This window comes from Lacerta agilis, chromosome 6 (genome assembly GCF_009819535.1).
Source record: "Lacerta agilis isolate rLacAgi1 chromosome 6, rLacAgi1.pri, whole genome shotgun sequence".
Classification (NCBI taxonomy): Eukaryota; Metazoa; Chordata; class Lepidosauria; order Squamata; family Lacertidae; genus Lacerta; species Lacerta agilis.
In genome coordinates this window covers 89,367,247-89,381,825 of record NC_046317.1, presented here as the reverse complement: position 1 = coordinate 89,381,825, position 14,579 = coordinate 89,367,247, and the positions used below count along the sequence as shown (strand labels likewise).

General features: G+C 50.6%; 1 protein-coding gene and 1 pseudogene across 2 annotated transcripts in view; both read right to left on the bottom strand.

Moving 5' to 3' along the window:
- The window catches only part of SAMD10 (sterile alpha motif domain containing 10), a 57,035-nt gene that overhangs the window by 6,206 nt on the left and 36,250 nt on the right, over nt 1–14,579 (bottom strand). For both annotated transcript variants that reach the window (XR_004426914.1, XM_033153757.1), the window contains exon 3: nt 2,471–2,639. Coding sequence is in view for 1 of the 2 variants with exons in the window: in XM_033153757.1 (XP_033009648.1) it covers nt 2,471–2,639 (169 nt within the window). In the remaining variant the exon portion in view is untranslated. The remainder of the gene's footprint in view (nt 1–2,470; nt 2,640–14,579) is intronic.
- LOC117049286 lies at nt 3,278–13,334 on the bottom strand (annotated as a pseudogene).

The following is a 14,579-nucleotide window of genomic DNA, read 5'->3' as shown; positions in this document are numbered from 1 at the left end:
CTCGTTTTTAGAGGAGGAAACAAGGAAAAAATTTTTTCTGGTTTTCCTCCTCTAAAAGCCCTGTTTTTCTGAGGATCAGCTAAATGTTTTGCAGCTTTTTTTGCAAAGGGAAAAGCCCTGTTTTTCTGAGGATCAGCTAAAAGTTTTGCAGCTTTTTTGCAAAGGGAAAAGCCCTGTTTTTTTGAGGATCAGCTAAAGGTTTTGTAGCTTTTTTTGCAAAGCGAAAAGCCCTGGGTTGTTTTTTTTTTTTAGGATCAGCTAAAAGTTTTACAGCTTTTTTGCAAAGGGAGAAAAGCAAAGCTCCTTTTGCAAAGGGGGAAAAGCAAAGAGGAAAAGCCCCATTTTTTATGGGGCTCAACTCACATTTCTGCAGCTTCTGAAGGAAAGGGAGCCATTTCTACAGTTTCCAGACAGATAATCTAACCAGCCAGTCACATGTCGCTGGGCAGCTGCTGAGCAGGGTCCTTTCAACACCCCTTTTTCTCTTTGTAAAATAAAAAGCACTGTCTGCTTTTGGCCCCTGGACAATTCGGCTCCAGGGACCACCATTCACTCCATAAGACACACAGATATTTCACCTTAATTTTTAGGAGGAAAAAAGTGCATCTTATGGAGCGAAAAATACGGTAATGCTGCCTGGCAGAGCTGGCCCAAAACCTTTTGCTGCCTGAGGCAGAAGGACAATAAGATGGCTCCCCTACTCCACTTTCACGTTCAGAAGGTGACTGGGCGGAGAGCTGACTCAAACTTCCATGCTGGCGACAGGACAGTAGCATCCCTCGGCACACCTGAGGGCTGCTGGCTGGTGCAGGGCACTCCTGCTTCCGCCCACCAACAGAGGGGAACAGTCAACGAAGCGGTGCAGCTGCCACCCCTCAGCTTCTGCCGCCAAAAGCGGTTGCCTCCCTCTGCCCAATGGCTGCGCTGGCTCTGTTGCTCGCCTGTGCATATGTGACAAAAGGAACGGTCCTCTGGGCAAGGGCGTGAAGATGCTAAGTTCTGACCAAAGAATCCAATAACCTTTTGTTGTTGTTCAGTCGTTCAGTCGTGTCCGACTCTTCGTGACCCCATGGACCAGAGCACGCCAGGCACGCCTATCCTTCACTGCCTCTCGCAGTTTGGCCAAACCCATGTTAGTAGCTTCAAGAACACCGTCCAACCATCTAATCCTCTGTCGTCCCCTTCTCCTTGTGCCCTCCATCTTTCCCAACACCAGGGTCTTTTCCAGGGAGTCTTCTCTTCTTATGAGGTGGCCAAAGTACTGGAGCCTCAACTTCAGGATCAGTCCTTCCAGTGAGCACTCAGGGCTGATTTCTTTGAGAATGGATAGGTTTGATCTTCTTGCAGTCCATGGGACTCTCAAGAGTCTCCTCCAGCACCACAATTCCCTCCAGCACCACAATAACCTTTAGATAGTGCCAAAGCTAGAGAAAACATGTCCCCCCGCCCTCCTGAGCTTCCCATCGGCTGCTCCCCAACTCATCCATCCACTGTTTGCCAAAGTATGCCAGATTGTAATACGGCCACTCTCCCAAAAACTTAGCGCCACAGCATTATCTAGAAGCATGCCTGTTCCTAGCTGCTTAAAGGATCCTTCAATACAATAAATATTATTTTTCTGCTAGGTTTTCAACCTTTTTGGGTCCACGGCTCCCTTGACCAACTACGTTCTTTCTGCGGCACCCCTGTTGGGGCTCAGGAGCCCAGTTATGGCACCCCTTGCCTGCGGCCTCTCACCCTTTCTTGAACACCCTCCTTTGTGGAGTGTTCCCTCAGCCCCCTCTCCCTTCTCCTTGGGAGTCCTTGCCACCGCCCCTGGTCTCTGAGCTGCCCTGCCTGCCCCAAAGAGGTGCCTCCTCACAGTGCCCCACAGAGGCCTGTGAAGCACCCCCTGGCCAGCCCCAGAGGCACCATTTGCCTGGGGAGCTTGTAGCCACGGCTGCTGCAACAAACAGCTGTGCAAGCCTTTGAGAGGCAGAGATGCGAGAGGGCATCAGAGGAGGGAGGGAAGGAAAGAGGGACAGAGTCCAGTGTTGCTCACAGCACCCCCTGACCATCATTCAAGGCACCCCAGGGTGCCACTGCACACTGGTTGAAAACCCCTGTGTGTGTAGTTCCTTGCGAGCCTTGCTAAAATCTGCATTTTGCAACTTTGCCGTGATATCTCGCCTTGCTTTATTCCAGGCTTCCTCAACCTCGGCCCTCCAGATGTTCTGAGACTACAGTTCCCATCATCCCTGACCACTGGTCTTGCTAGCTAGGGATCATGGGAGTTGTAGGCCTAAAAAACATCTGGAGGGCCGAGGTTGAGGAAGCCTGCTTTATTCCAAACTTCCCCTCCTCGTCAAGGAACGGTTGTTACAATCTCGTGCCTCAGCACTTTTTCTGCGGTTGTTATCCTGACGACGAAGCCCACCCCTTTCTCCCAGGGAGCCTCCTCTTTTGGGGGAACCCGGAGAGGCTCGATTACCTGTGATGGCGTGATGGGAAAAGGCCTCCACGTAGATGAGATAATTGTGTGGGCAGTGCTTTTTGAGCCACTTGCACACATCTTGCTGAGTCCAAAGGACCACCGGCTTGGTCAGGCTCCCAAGCGTCGGGCTGGTGTGGTAGATGCCGTAGTGATCGTAGGTCCGGACCTGGTGGGGTTGAGGAAGAGGGGAAAGAGACGAGAAGCATTAGGGAGTCCCCTGCAGGCTGCCACAAGTCAGTGGTGCCTGGGACCCTCAGCATCCCAAACAAGACCTTCTAAGCAGCTGCACAAATGATGGAAAACTGCAGCTGGGATAATATCATGAGTCAGTCCGGATGAAACCCCATGCCCCTCCCCTAGACTTGCAATCCTGTATCTGTGAGGGTAGAATATGTAAAGTTAAAGCAAGATAAAGGACCCCTGGACGGTTAAGGTGACTATGGGGCGCGGCGCTCATCTCGCTTTCAGGCCGAGGGAGCCGGCGTTTGTCCTCAGACAACTTTCTGGGTCATGTGGCCGCCAGCATGACTAAACCGCTTTTGGAGCAATGGGACACCATGACGGAAGCCAGAGCGCACATAAACACGGTTTACCTTCCCGCCGCAGTGGTACCTACTTGCGCCGGTGTGCTTTTGAACTGCTAGGTTGGCAGGAGCTGGGACAGAGCAACGGGAGCTCAGTCGGTTGCAGGGATTCGAACCGCCGACCTTCCGATCGGTAAGCCCAAGAGGCTCAGTGGTTTACACAGGTAGAATGTATGTGTAAGAGGAAGCTCGCCAATGCAGTCGTAATTTTATTTTCACTCTAAATTTCGACTCTAGGTGGATGCAGCGTCACTCGGATCCTGTGTCCAATGGCTTTGGCAGATAAGTTGGAGCAGAACTTTGCTTGTGCCATGTTGCTGCTTCCCCCAGATTACTCTGGTTCTGTTGGGTTTGTCACCAGGAGTCGCAGTCTTTTTTTTTTCTTTGTACACATAGGCTCATTTCTTGCCCCAACAGAATTCTGTCTCATTACGGGAATAAACCCCCTCCATTTTGAGAAGAGCTGCGTGCTCTCTCTGGTTTCGAGGACCTTACTTGTAGCCAGAAAAAATGGCCCTGAACCACAGTTCGCCAGTCAGAGCACCGTCTTGTTCCCTCAGCAACACTGGCCCAAGATGGCGGCAATAAAGCCAATATGAGTCCCTTTGTCAATGTTGTGGCTTTGGCTGGCCTGGCCTGGCACTATTTATTTACTTGAATTTATTTATTGAGGTTGTATCCCGCCCTTCATCTGTAGAACTTAAAAACACAAGAAAAAACACACACAAAATACAAGATAAAAACAAGAACGAACTCTTATTATGATTGGTTCCTCTACCACTCTTCAACGACTACAGCGGAACCTCGGTTTTCAAGCATCTCAGAAGCCGAACAATTCGGAACCTGAACGCCGACAACCCAGAAGCAAATGCTTCCATTTCCGAACACGCCTCGGAAGTCGAACGGCTTCCGAGGTGTGTTTCTCCATTCTCTCAGTGGAATTTGCCGACCGCCCATTGCGCCTCGGTTGTCAAACGTTTCGGAAGTCGAACGGTCTTCCGGAAAGGTTTACGTTCGACAACCGCGGTTCCACTGTACTTGTATTTAATTGCTTTAAGAAGATTCAGGCCATGGGCATATTTGGCCCCCACGCGGCCAGCTGCCGACCACTGGGGCCGTTGACCTGCCCTCCTGCCACCAAACCCTGAGCCAGCCATTTCAGAGCCGCCGTTGCCTTTCCACAATCCCACACGGCACCCCCCTGTCCTTTTCCGAACGCTTCCCCTCCCTGCCATCTGACTCTTATGCAACTGGTACCACCTCGCTGCTCAGAGTGGGCTGTCACTTGGCATCTTCTTCCACCTCAGAGCAAAGTGTCTGTGGCATCGCTGGGTGAAACCATCCCAGGCGTCTGCGGCTCAGCTTCTTAAGAATCCAATTACGGGAAATGCTCAAGGCTGCAATGCGCTAACCGTCTCTCCCCCACCCCCGGTACCAGTTCCCACTTTTCTCCTCCGGGTTTTTTTTCCCGGCGCCTCCGTCATACGCTCTGTTCGTCTTGGAAATGGGGTTCTTCACCTCAGATATTTATTTTCCATTGCCTCCTCCTTGGTCCTAGGATATCAAAATACCGCCCGCAGCAAGAGGATGTAGTAGCAGGGATTAAGAAAATGTTATGGGCAGCAGGAAATGCCCGCTTCACAGAAGAGAAACGGCCCTACTCCAAAAATGGGCAAAACACCTACAGCTCCTCAAACAAATAAAACGGAGGCAAATTCAGGATTGTCCCCCACCCCAAAAAATCAAAAATCAGGGAATCCTCTCCCAAGGAAAACAACAACAACATCCCTCATTTTATTTTATTTTAAACTAGGAAGAGTAGGGGCCATTGGAGGAGGTCATGGAACGGGGAGAGAGAAAATCGCCTGATATTGAGTCAGATTCATTGGTCCATTTAGCTCAGTATTGCCAACATGGACCGGCAGTGGCTCTCCAAGGCGTCAGCAAACAGACATTCCCAGTCCTACCTGGAGTGAACCTGGGGCTTTCTTTATGCAAGGCAGATGCCCTACTGGTGAAGACTGTTGGCATTTTCACCCCTCCCATTGCAAGAATCTGCTGATCTTATGTTATGAGAAAGGAGGGGGCAGAAACTGCTCTTCCGTCCCTGACACAGAGGGGTTCCGCTCTTATCTATGTAGAGATAAAATGGCTGCATGAGAGCTCCTCCTCTCATGTATGTCTGTAATTATTTGTAGTTAACGGTTAGAAATAAATTAGGTATGCTTCAAACCTCCATGGTTTGTTTCCGCATTTACTCTGCATTTAGTCTGGTGCTCACAATGAGCAGATGTGAGTCCACTGCACCAGGACCTGTTCTCCAGGAATGTTCCTGTGATCGCAAGGTCGGTGAAGGTGCTCTGGTTACCCAGCCCATGCAAGCGCTTAAGACATGGGCTGAACCGGGCGTACTAACAGAGACACCATGTTAGAGACCTCAGGTATACAGCAAGGCATGGAGCTGCACCCCAATATTGCTGTCTTAGAAATGGTCCGTTTCCCAGTGCGTGGCTCGATCGTGTTGTTGAGATGCTTGCTGGACAGGGACCTATTTGCAATGCAGCCTCTCGCTGCCTGTGAGGGAGGGATACAGGGCTGCGGAGAATGGTGTGTGTGTGTGTGTGTGTGTGTGGAGGGGTCATTCTGGGGTTTTAGTAATCTATTCAACGTGGTCGTGTATCCTGCCTTTTAGGGTACAATCCCCCCACAAGGCGGCTTACAAGGGAACCAATAAATACCGTACATCAAGACAAAAAAAAAGTACAAAACAGACCGGTAAGATAGAAAGAGCAATCCTTTTTCTTTTGCTCTGTGGACAGCAACTGGGGCAGCCCCACCACCATTCACGAGGGGGGGGGTTACAGTGTAGAGGGGGAGGTTTGTGCTAAAATGGGGAGAGGGGTTGCCACCCATTGAAAGAAGGGGATGTGATAGGGGGGCATTGACAGAAGGGATCTGGGTGGGGGGTTCATTTCCGGGCAATTTGACCGTGGACCGGACTCCCTTGGGAAGTGGGGGACTCTCCTTCCTTGGAGGTTTTTAAGCAGAGTTTGGGTGGCCATTGTAGAGGTTTGGAGCTTTTAGAGTTAACAAGCTCAACCAGATTGTCCCACCCACAGGAGGAAGAGCGTCACCGGATGCTCTGTGTACTGTTGTACTGTGTAATGTGATACTTTCTGTTTTCTGTGTCCGGAGAACGGAGAGAAGGGAGAAGCCACCAACATGGCTTGCGACTCTCCCGGAATGTAATGATTTATGCCTTGTAAAATAAAGCTTCTAGATTAGAAAGAAGCCGGACTCTGTTGTCTGTAATATGCTGGCATGCACACAACCCGTTGCGTGAGAGAAGATAAGAAAAGAAAACTCTGCTGAATAGCACAGGAGACGGCAGCAAGGAAAAACGCTTCAGGCAGGTACTCGCAGGTACGCGCAGCGGAAGCGTGCCGGGCTCCAGTTGTGCTAAGGTTGGTTTGAAGTGTTTCCAACAATCAAAAAACACTTCAGGTTATGGATCCAAGCTTTTCCCGATTCTGGACTGATTCTGGAGCAGTTCCAAGGATCCAGAACGTGTGTGCCAAGCTGAGAAGTGCCTCCCTGGTTTGGACTGTGATGGAGCATCCAGGGAGTTTGCTTTGCCAGCAGGAGCATTCAGCAGTCTGCTGAATGGCTCAGGAGCCTAAAACCTGCTGCCAGAGGTTGGAAGGCAGCAGGGAAGCCCAGATCGAGGGCTGCAACAGCAGTTGTACCTCTCTGGTGAAACCCCCATCTGTGGAGCCGGGTGCGAAGCTACAGATTCGTAAGTACGCTACCCCTGGGCAAGATGGAGGGAGCCATAGCATTCCCAGCAAGGAGGAGGGAAGCTTTTGTTTGCAAGCACCCCCAGCCTCACAGCTTCAATGCAGAGGGCTGTTCCCTGAGAGCGTTGATGTTCTGGCCAACACCTGTGAGGAAGAAGGTCTGGCCAGTGCTTGTGAAGCCTGGAAGAAGACCCTAGCCCAGTTTCCTGGGGCTGAGGGACTGGCTGAAGTGGCTTTGGAAAGCTCGCCCCCAGCTCGGCTTATGGCTGTTGTGCAGCAACAGTGCCATGGAAAGCAGGAGGGGGGGCCAGATCGCCGTGGGCTTTGCTCCCAGAAAGGGAGGGGCTGTTTCCAAGTCTGAAGCCAGTGTAAAAAGTTTTGACTGTGGAGCTGTGTTTTGTCACGTCGCCTGCACCTGGTCTTTTGTTGACGTGCATGGCTGAAGATAAGGCCAAGGACATGACATGTGGTACTGGCCATGAGAATCGCAACAGCTCTACCACAGCCCAGGCGGAAGAGGAAGCCCTACTGGTGTGATGCAGTCACCGAGGCAACGCTGAGAGAGGCCAACCCTGGTGGGCTGCGAATGATGAGTGCCTGTGCAGCGTCTCTTTGCATCGTCATCGTTCCTCCTGGTGGACTTGTGAGGAACTGCAGCTCTTTTTCTACAGAGCAGTTTGAAGAACTGACTGTTGGAGGCAAGAAAAGGCTTGACTTTTTGCTAACAGTCAAGGGACAGATCCAAGGGACAGAACTGGCGTTTTCTTTGGCTGTTGACATAACTCTGTATTTGTTTATGTCAAACCTTCTGTCCAATGTTTTTGCTGTTTGCTTTGTGATTAACACCTGTTCTGCTTGCAGGGGTCAGAAGTTGCTTCTACGCGTGAAAGGCAGCCAGGACGGGCTGTTTGCTGTTAAGAAGTCTCAATCCAGAACAGGGGGAGGTGGCACTGATGGAATGCTTGCTCAGTGCACCAATGTGCCCATGCACCACTTATGTTTGTGTCAGTGGTACCAAAGGCTGGCAAGTCGCCACTGGGACAGTGTGCTGAAGCAGCCTGAGTTCTCTGAAGGGTGCAAGTTAAGGGCATGTAACAGCTTTCTTGATTGCAGGGTGTGCAAGGTCGAGGAGTCGACATCCTGCTACCCCACGTCTGAAGGGGGAACCACGCGTCCCTTTTCCCTGGTTCATGTGGCTGTTTCTGAAGGGATGCCAGAAGCTAACCTGGGGGGAGCGTGTTGTTCTGAGTGTTTGGTTGATGCTTTCTCCCACCACACGTGGTCTGCGTTGCTCAAGGAGGCAACTGAGGCAGCACCACTGGTTGCAGTGGAACAGCAGGTTTCTACTGGAGTAGGCTGTTCCCAGGTCCTCAGTGAGAGGGGGAGTAAGCACAGTGTGACTAACCTGCTTTCTTCACAGGTATGTGGTCTTGCAGAGAGGCAGCAAAGGATGCTGCATGCTGCCACTGAAGACATGCTCTTGGATGCAGAGCTTCCACAAGGGTTCCGGGTGGAACTGGGTGATACCAAGGTTCTGAAAGTGTCTTTCTGTGGGTGCGAACCCAGCTTGCATAGCTGGAGGTTAGTTAACCCAGATAGTGACCAGACCCAGGTTCTAGTCAGCAGGAGTGCTGAATTTTGTGAGCAGAATGGATTGGAACACATCCCTAGAAGCCCTGATGTTCTGGATGGTCCTGTCAGTGCTGGACAGGCCAATGCGCCACCTGCTGGTGGCAGTGGTCCAGGTGGATCAGCCCCAAGAGGGGGTATTGCTGTGGCTTTGGCACCTGCTGGTGGCTCGGGCCGAGTTCCCGGCCATCACCAGGGTGCAGCGCAGCTAGTGTCAACTCCAAGGCAGCAGCCTGGGAGTGCACCCGCATCTCCTATGTCACGGACTAGGAGGCAGGCCACGCATGGTGACTCTTTGTGTGGCAACTCTTCTCCAGGAGAGCCTGGCGCAGGTCTCGTCCTGGTGCAAGAGGGGGGTTCTTTGGGAGTGAAGCAGGAGCCCAAAGGCGCGCCAACGTCATCCTTGAGTGGTTCAGTTAGGATGCACAGGCGCAGTAAGTCTGTAGGTGAGATGCCTGACGTCAAGGACGTGCAGGTGGAGTCCAGTGCAACTGGAGCAGAGGGAGAATCTGAAGTGGTATCACAGCAGTCTGCACGATCCACTGAAGGGATTCTGCCCGAGAGGTTCACGGCCACTAGCGTGAGTGCTTGTTTGGTTCAGTGTGAACCGGAGAGCCTCGTGAAGGTTCAATGGGTATCTCAAGGTGAGGCCCAGAAATGGCAGGATGCCATGGTAGAGCAGGTAAGCTCAATGAGGTCTTTGGGTGTGTGCACAACCACGACGCTGTCAGAAGGTCGTTGGGTGTGCAGACTCAAGACGGCAGCAACTGGCGAGTTGCAGTGGAAGGCTAGGTCAGTAGCCAGAGGTTTCACTCAGGAGGAGGAGGTCCATTGTTCCGAGGTACTGGACGCGCCCTCTCTCAGAAGCGAAACCACGTGCATGCTGTTAGCGGTCGCAACTCAAAGCAGTTTTGAGGCAAGCCACTTTGGTTTGGATGCCTGTTTGGATTCCGACCTGGATGAGGAGAGGTACGAGGTACCTCCGCCAGGGTTCGAGGACAACGGGCCAAATCAAGTGTGGAGTTTGCACGAGGCAATCACTGGCTTGAAGGAGTCAGCCAGAGATTGGTCCTCAGGCGTGCAAGAAGCTTTGAGAAAGCTAGGTGTCAGCCAGAGTTGTGCTGATAGCTGCCTGTTTCTGGCAGGAGTAAGCCCAGAACAGGGTCTAGTTCTGCAGTCCAGTGCGGACATGCTTTACCTGGTGGAGACCAGGGGACAGGTGCAACGGTTCGCAGAGGAGCTTGGTCAGTATTTCCAGCTCAGGAACCTAAGCCCTGTTGGTGTTTACCTAGGTGTGCAGGTAGACAGAGCTGAAGACGGTAGTGTCTTGCTCAATCAGACTGGCAAGGTAGTGCAGTTGTTGAAGAAGTTCAGAGTGTCTGAATGTGCTAGTGTCAGAACACCCATGGAGACGTGTCTAGGTGAGGACAGTCAGACCGGGGAACGCTCTGAGTTCGAGAGCCCCGAGGTGTTTAGGTCAGCTCCTGGGAGGCTGTTGTTTCCTTCACGGTTGAGCAAAACCTGACATAGCAGTTGCTGTGGATCTGTTCAGCAAGGTGGCTGCAAATCCCAGCGTGCATGCCTGGAATGGCATGGTGAGAGTGCTCCAGAGTTTGCAGGAGACTAAGGAGTTTTGCCCGGAGTTGTCAGCTACCGGTGAGCCCCAGCTGACGCGCTGGTGCGACGGCGGTTGGGCAAATTCCGAGGACAGGAAATCTGTGTCTGAAATGGTTGTACAGTGTGGAGGAGCTCTAGACGGGCTGAAGTCCCGGTGCCAGAGCCTCATTGCTCGTTCTCGTGCAGAAGCCAGGTACAGTGCGTTGTCAGTGCTTTGCAGGGAACTGGAGTTCTATAGGTGTTTGGTCCAAGAGATCTGCGTTCAGAGTTGCCTGCCCGTGATGGTTTGGGAGGACAACCAACTCTGTTTGTTGGCGGCAGAGTCTGGACAAGTCAAGGCCAGACCCAAACACCTAGACGTTCTCTTTCGAGACGTGTGTGTTCAGACCGGCTTGGAGAAGCTGAAGTACTGTCCTGGTCAGGTGAACCAGAGGGTTGGGTTCACGAAGCCCCTGAGCTTCCAACGTCATGGGGAGTTCTGTGAGGGTTTGTGTAGGGTAAGCTGCATGCTTACGACGCCCCTGTGTGCGGGACAAGAGGGGGTGTAGAGGTTTGGAGCTTTTAGAGTTAACAAGCTCAACCAGATTGTCCCACCCACAGGAGGAAGAGCGTCACCGGATGCTCTGTGTACTGTTGTACTGTGTAATGTGATACTTTCTGTTTTCTGTGTCCGGAGAACGGAGAGAAGGGAGAAGCCACCAACATGGCTTGCGACTCTCCCGGAATGTAATGATTTATGCCTTGTAAAATAAAGCTTCTAGATTAGAAAGAAGCCGGACTCTGTTGTCTGTAATATGCTGGCATGCACACAACCCGTTGCGTGAGAGAAGATAAGAAAAGAAAACTCTGCTGAATAGCACAGGAGACGGCAGCAAGGAAAAACGCTTCAGGCAGGTACTCGCAGGTACGTGCAGCGGAAGCGTGCCGGGCTCCAGTTGTGCTAAGGTTGGTTTGAAGTGTTTCCAACAATCAAAAAACACTTCAGCCATCTGTCATGGATGCTTGAGTTGAGATTCCTGCATTGCAGGAGGTTGGACTAGAAGAAGAGTTTGGATTTGATATCCCGCTTTATCACTACCCGAAGGAGTCTCAAAGCGGCTCACGTTCTCCTTTCCCTTCCTCCCCCACAACAAGCACTCTGTGAGGTGAGTGGGGCTGAGAGACTCCAGAGAAGTGTGACTAGCCCAAGGTCACCCAGCAGCTGCATGTGGAGGAGCGGAGACGCGAAGCCGGTTCACCAGATTACGAGTCTACCGCTCTCAACCACTACACCACACTGGCTCTAGATCGGGGATATCCAACAGGTCAATCAGGATCGACTGGTTGATCCCCGGGAGGTTTAGGAAGGTTGCGGTAGATTGCCGACCCCTCCCCCTCCCTCCCCCCATCCTCTAGATCGGTAGAAATCGGATTTTTCACTGCGAGGCTGACTGTCTGCTTAGCGATCTATTGCTGAGCGGCTTTTTTCATTTTTTAAGACCTGAACAACCCCCTAAAAAGCAGGACATTCCTCACTAAAAAAAGCTCCAAAACTTTTATCTGAAACCCCCCCCCCCCAAAAAGGGGTAGATCCCTGCCAGATTTTAATTGTGTGAGTAGATTGCAGTCTCTTGGGGTGCCTTAGAATTCTATGATTTCACATGTCAGCCATCCAGTTCCTTGGGCTTAGCCAGGTGTCTCATGAAGCACAGGAAGAGTTAAGTCTGTTCTTGATTTTATAGTTGTAAACTGCTTAGGAGCCACCCAGGCAAATAAGCGGCATATAAATTAATGAACAGTAACCACAGCTGTGAATCCATGGAGCTTGGAGCAGTTTGAACATTAATGGCTGCTAGTCATCATGGCTGCCTCTACTGCCAGAGGAGATCCTTGCTGGGAATCGCAAATGGATCGAGTGCCCTTGTGCTCAGGTCCTGCTTGCAAGCTCCCCACTGCGAGAACGGGGCGCTGGATCGGACAGGCCATTGGCCTGATCCAGCAGGCTCTTTTTGCATTCATATGAGCAGCTTGGAGAAAGAGCTAATATTGGATGGTTTCTGCTGGGGATGTTAGCCTTCAAAGCTTCACATGTTGAAAAACATTGGAAATACAGTGGTACCTCAGTTTACAAACTGAATCTGTTCCTGAAGTCCGTTCTTAAACCAAATCCATTCTTAAACCGAGGCACGCTTTCCCTAATGAGGCCTCCCGCCACTGGTGCCCTTCTACCGTTCAGATTCCATTCTTGTTGTTGTTTAGCAGTTTAGTCGTGTCCGACTCTTCGTGACCCCATGGACCAGAGCACACCAGGCACTCCTGTCTTCCACTGCCTCCCGCAGATTGGTCAGACTCATGTTGGTAGCTTCAAGAACACTGTCCAGCCATCTCATCCTCTGTCGTCCCCTTCTCCTTGTGCCCTCCATCTTTCCCAACATCAGGGTCTTTTCTAGGGAGTCTTCTCTTCTCATGAGGTGGCCAAAGTATTGGTGCCTCAGCTTCAGGATCCTTCCTTCCAGTGAACACTCAGGGCTGATTTCCTTCAGAATGGATAGGTTTGATCTTCTTGCAGTCCATGGGACTCTCAAGAGTCTCCTCCAGCACCATAATTCAAAAGCATCAATTCTTCGGCGATCAGCCTTCTTTATGGTCAGCTCTCACTTCCATTCTTAGACCAAGGTAAAGTTCTCAAACCGGGACATGACTTCCGGTTTTACGGAGTTGGTAAACCAAATCATTAATAATCAGGACCATTCTTAAACTGAGGTACCCACTGTATTGTATCCCTCTCCCCTCTCTTTAGCCTTGTTTTCAGATTATAATGAACCCAGGGCGAGCCTCTAGGAACAGGCGAGATACAGATCTAACTGAACCGCCCATTCTGAATTTATTCCAATAGCACATGTGGGGCTTTCAGACCACAGAATTTAGGGAATGCCCCCCACATAGTCCCATCTACTCCCTCACCCCTGGCTCCGTTTGGATAATTGCGGAACAGAATCCCAGCAATCGCGGAGGCCGCCGTGTTGGTTTTAATCTTCTTGGCAGACAAAAGCCACAGCTTGTTAATAAGAGGCAACGTTCGGGATGCGTTAAGCATCACGTTCCGGATGATTTGGAAATCTGGAAAATGAAGAGCTATTAAGAGCTGGCTTCAGCATGGCATTGACAGCTGAACAGCAGCCAACTCTGGCCGTTGGAGTCCCATGCCTAACCCTCCCCTCTTCCTTTCTCAGCAACAAGCTGTTTCAGGGACATCGGGCTCGAGGGAAGGATTCTGTGAATCACTGCACAGCTCAGCAGCCTTCGGTCAGGATCTGCCTTTAATCCCAACCTGCAACGTAACGCCGACTTGCTTTCTGTTTTCTGCCATTTTTCTCCTTCCCCATTTCTTTTACCACACTGCAGATTTATTTACTTTCTAAGATGCACTATTCTAAATTGGATTTCATATGGAGCTATTTGGATCTCCTATTTAATTTTTAGTAGTTTTCTGAGGTGCCGCCCTTGGGAGGCTATTTCAGAGGGAAGGTTGCAATATCAATTTAAATAGGGTTGCCATATTCCCCAAAGAGGGTCAAAGTTGTTGAGCTGTTGCAGCAAAAATCCACCTGGACGCCTTTTTGCAGCCCGATTCCCAGATGTGTCCGGAGAAACCTGGACGTATGGCAGCCTTAATTTAAAGGAAGTGAAACTGTCGGAATACGTTTCACGGATCCGCCATGGATTCATATTTATGTAGTTATTTAATGAGGTTTTTCGAGATCTATTTTTTGTATAACTACGCACAAAAGCGAAAGTGAAAGCATGAATGAATAGTGTGGTTCACTTATGAGATTAATCCGCCTTTATTTTATAGTTCCGGTCATGTTCAAAGTTGTTAATGAGCGTTAAACTTGCTTCCCGCCTTTTTGGAGGGCAGCGACAGTGATTTTATTGGTTGAGGCATTGATGATGATGTCACGTTTGCTCCATAATAAAAGGCAGAGGCACCCCCGCTTAGGTTTCGTTTTTTCCTTGGTTTCTTTGGTTTTAGTCAGTCGATGTTCTTTTAAGTTCAGGGTTTAGTTTAAGGGTATTGGGAGCGGGCTGGACGGGTTGGATGGGTTTTTCTTTAGTTAGAGTTAGATCGCGGAAGATCATTCGGTTTAGTTCTAGATAGGTTCTTTTAGGTTAGCCTAGGGTTAGGCCCGCGGAAGATATTTCGGTTTTAGTTTTATTTAGCTAGCCTCGCGGAAGATTGGGCGCGCAGGGACTTTAAGCTTAGGAGAACTTAGCTTAGGGGACGAGCCTATGCGGGTTCTGCCGAAGCCACTAAAGATACAACCGGTGTCTGTCTTCCTTTGGGGTTAAAAGGGGGAGTAAAATAAAAAATTTTAATTTCTTTAAGTTGGTCCGTCTATTCAGAGTCAGGATATATATATTTTATTTCACGAGGCAACTTTTCCTTAAGAAGGCAATTAGGAACTCACACACCTTCGGAGTCATCAATTGGCTTACTCA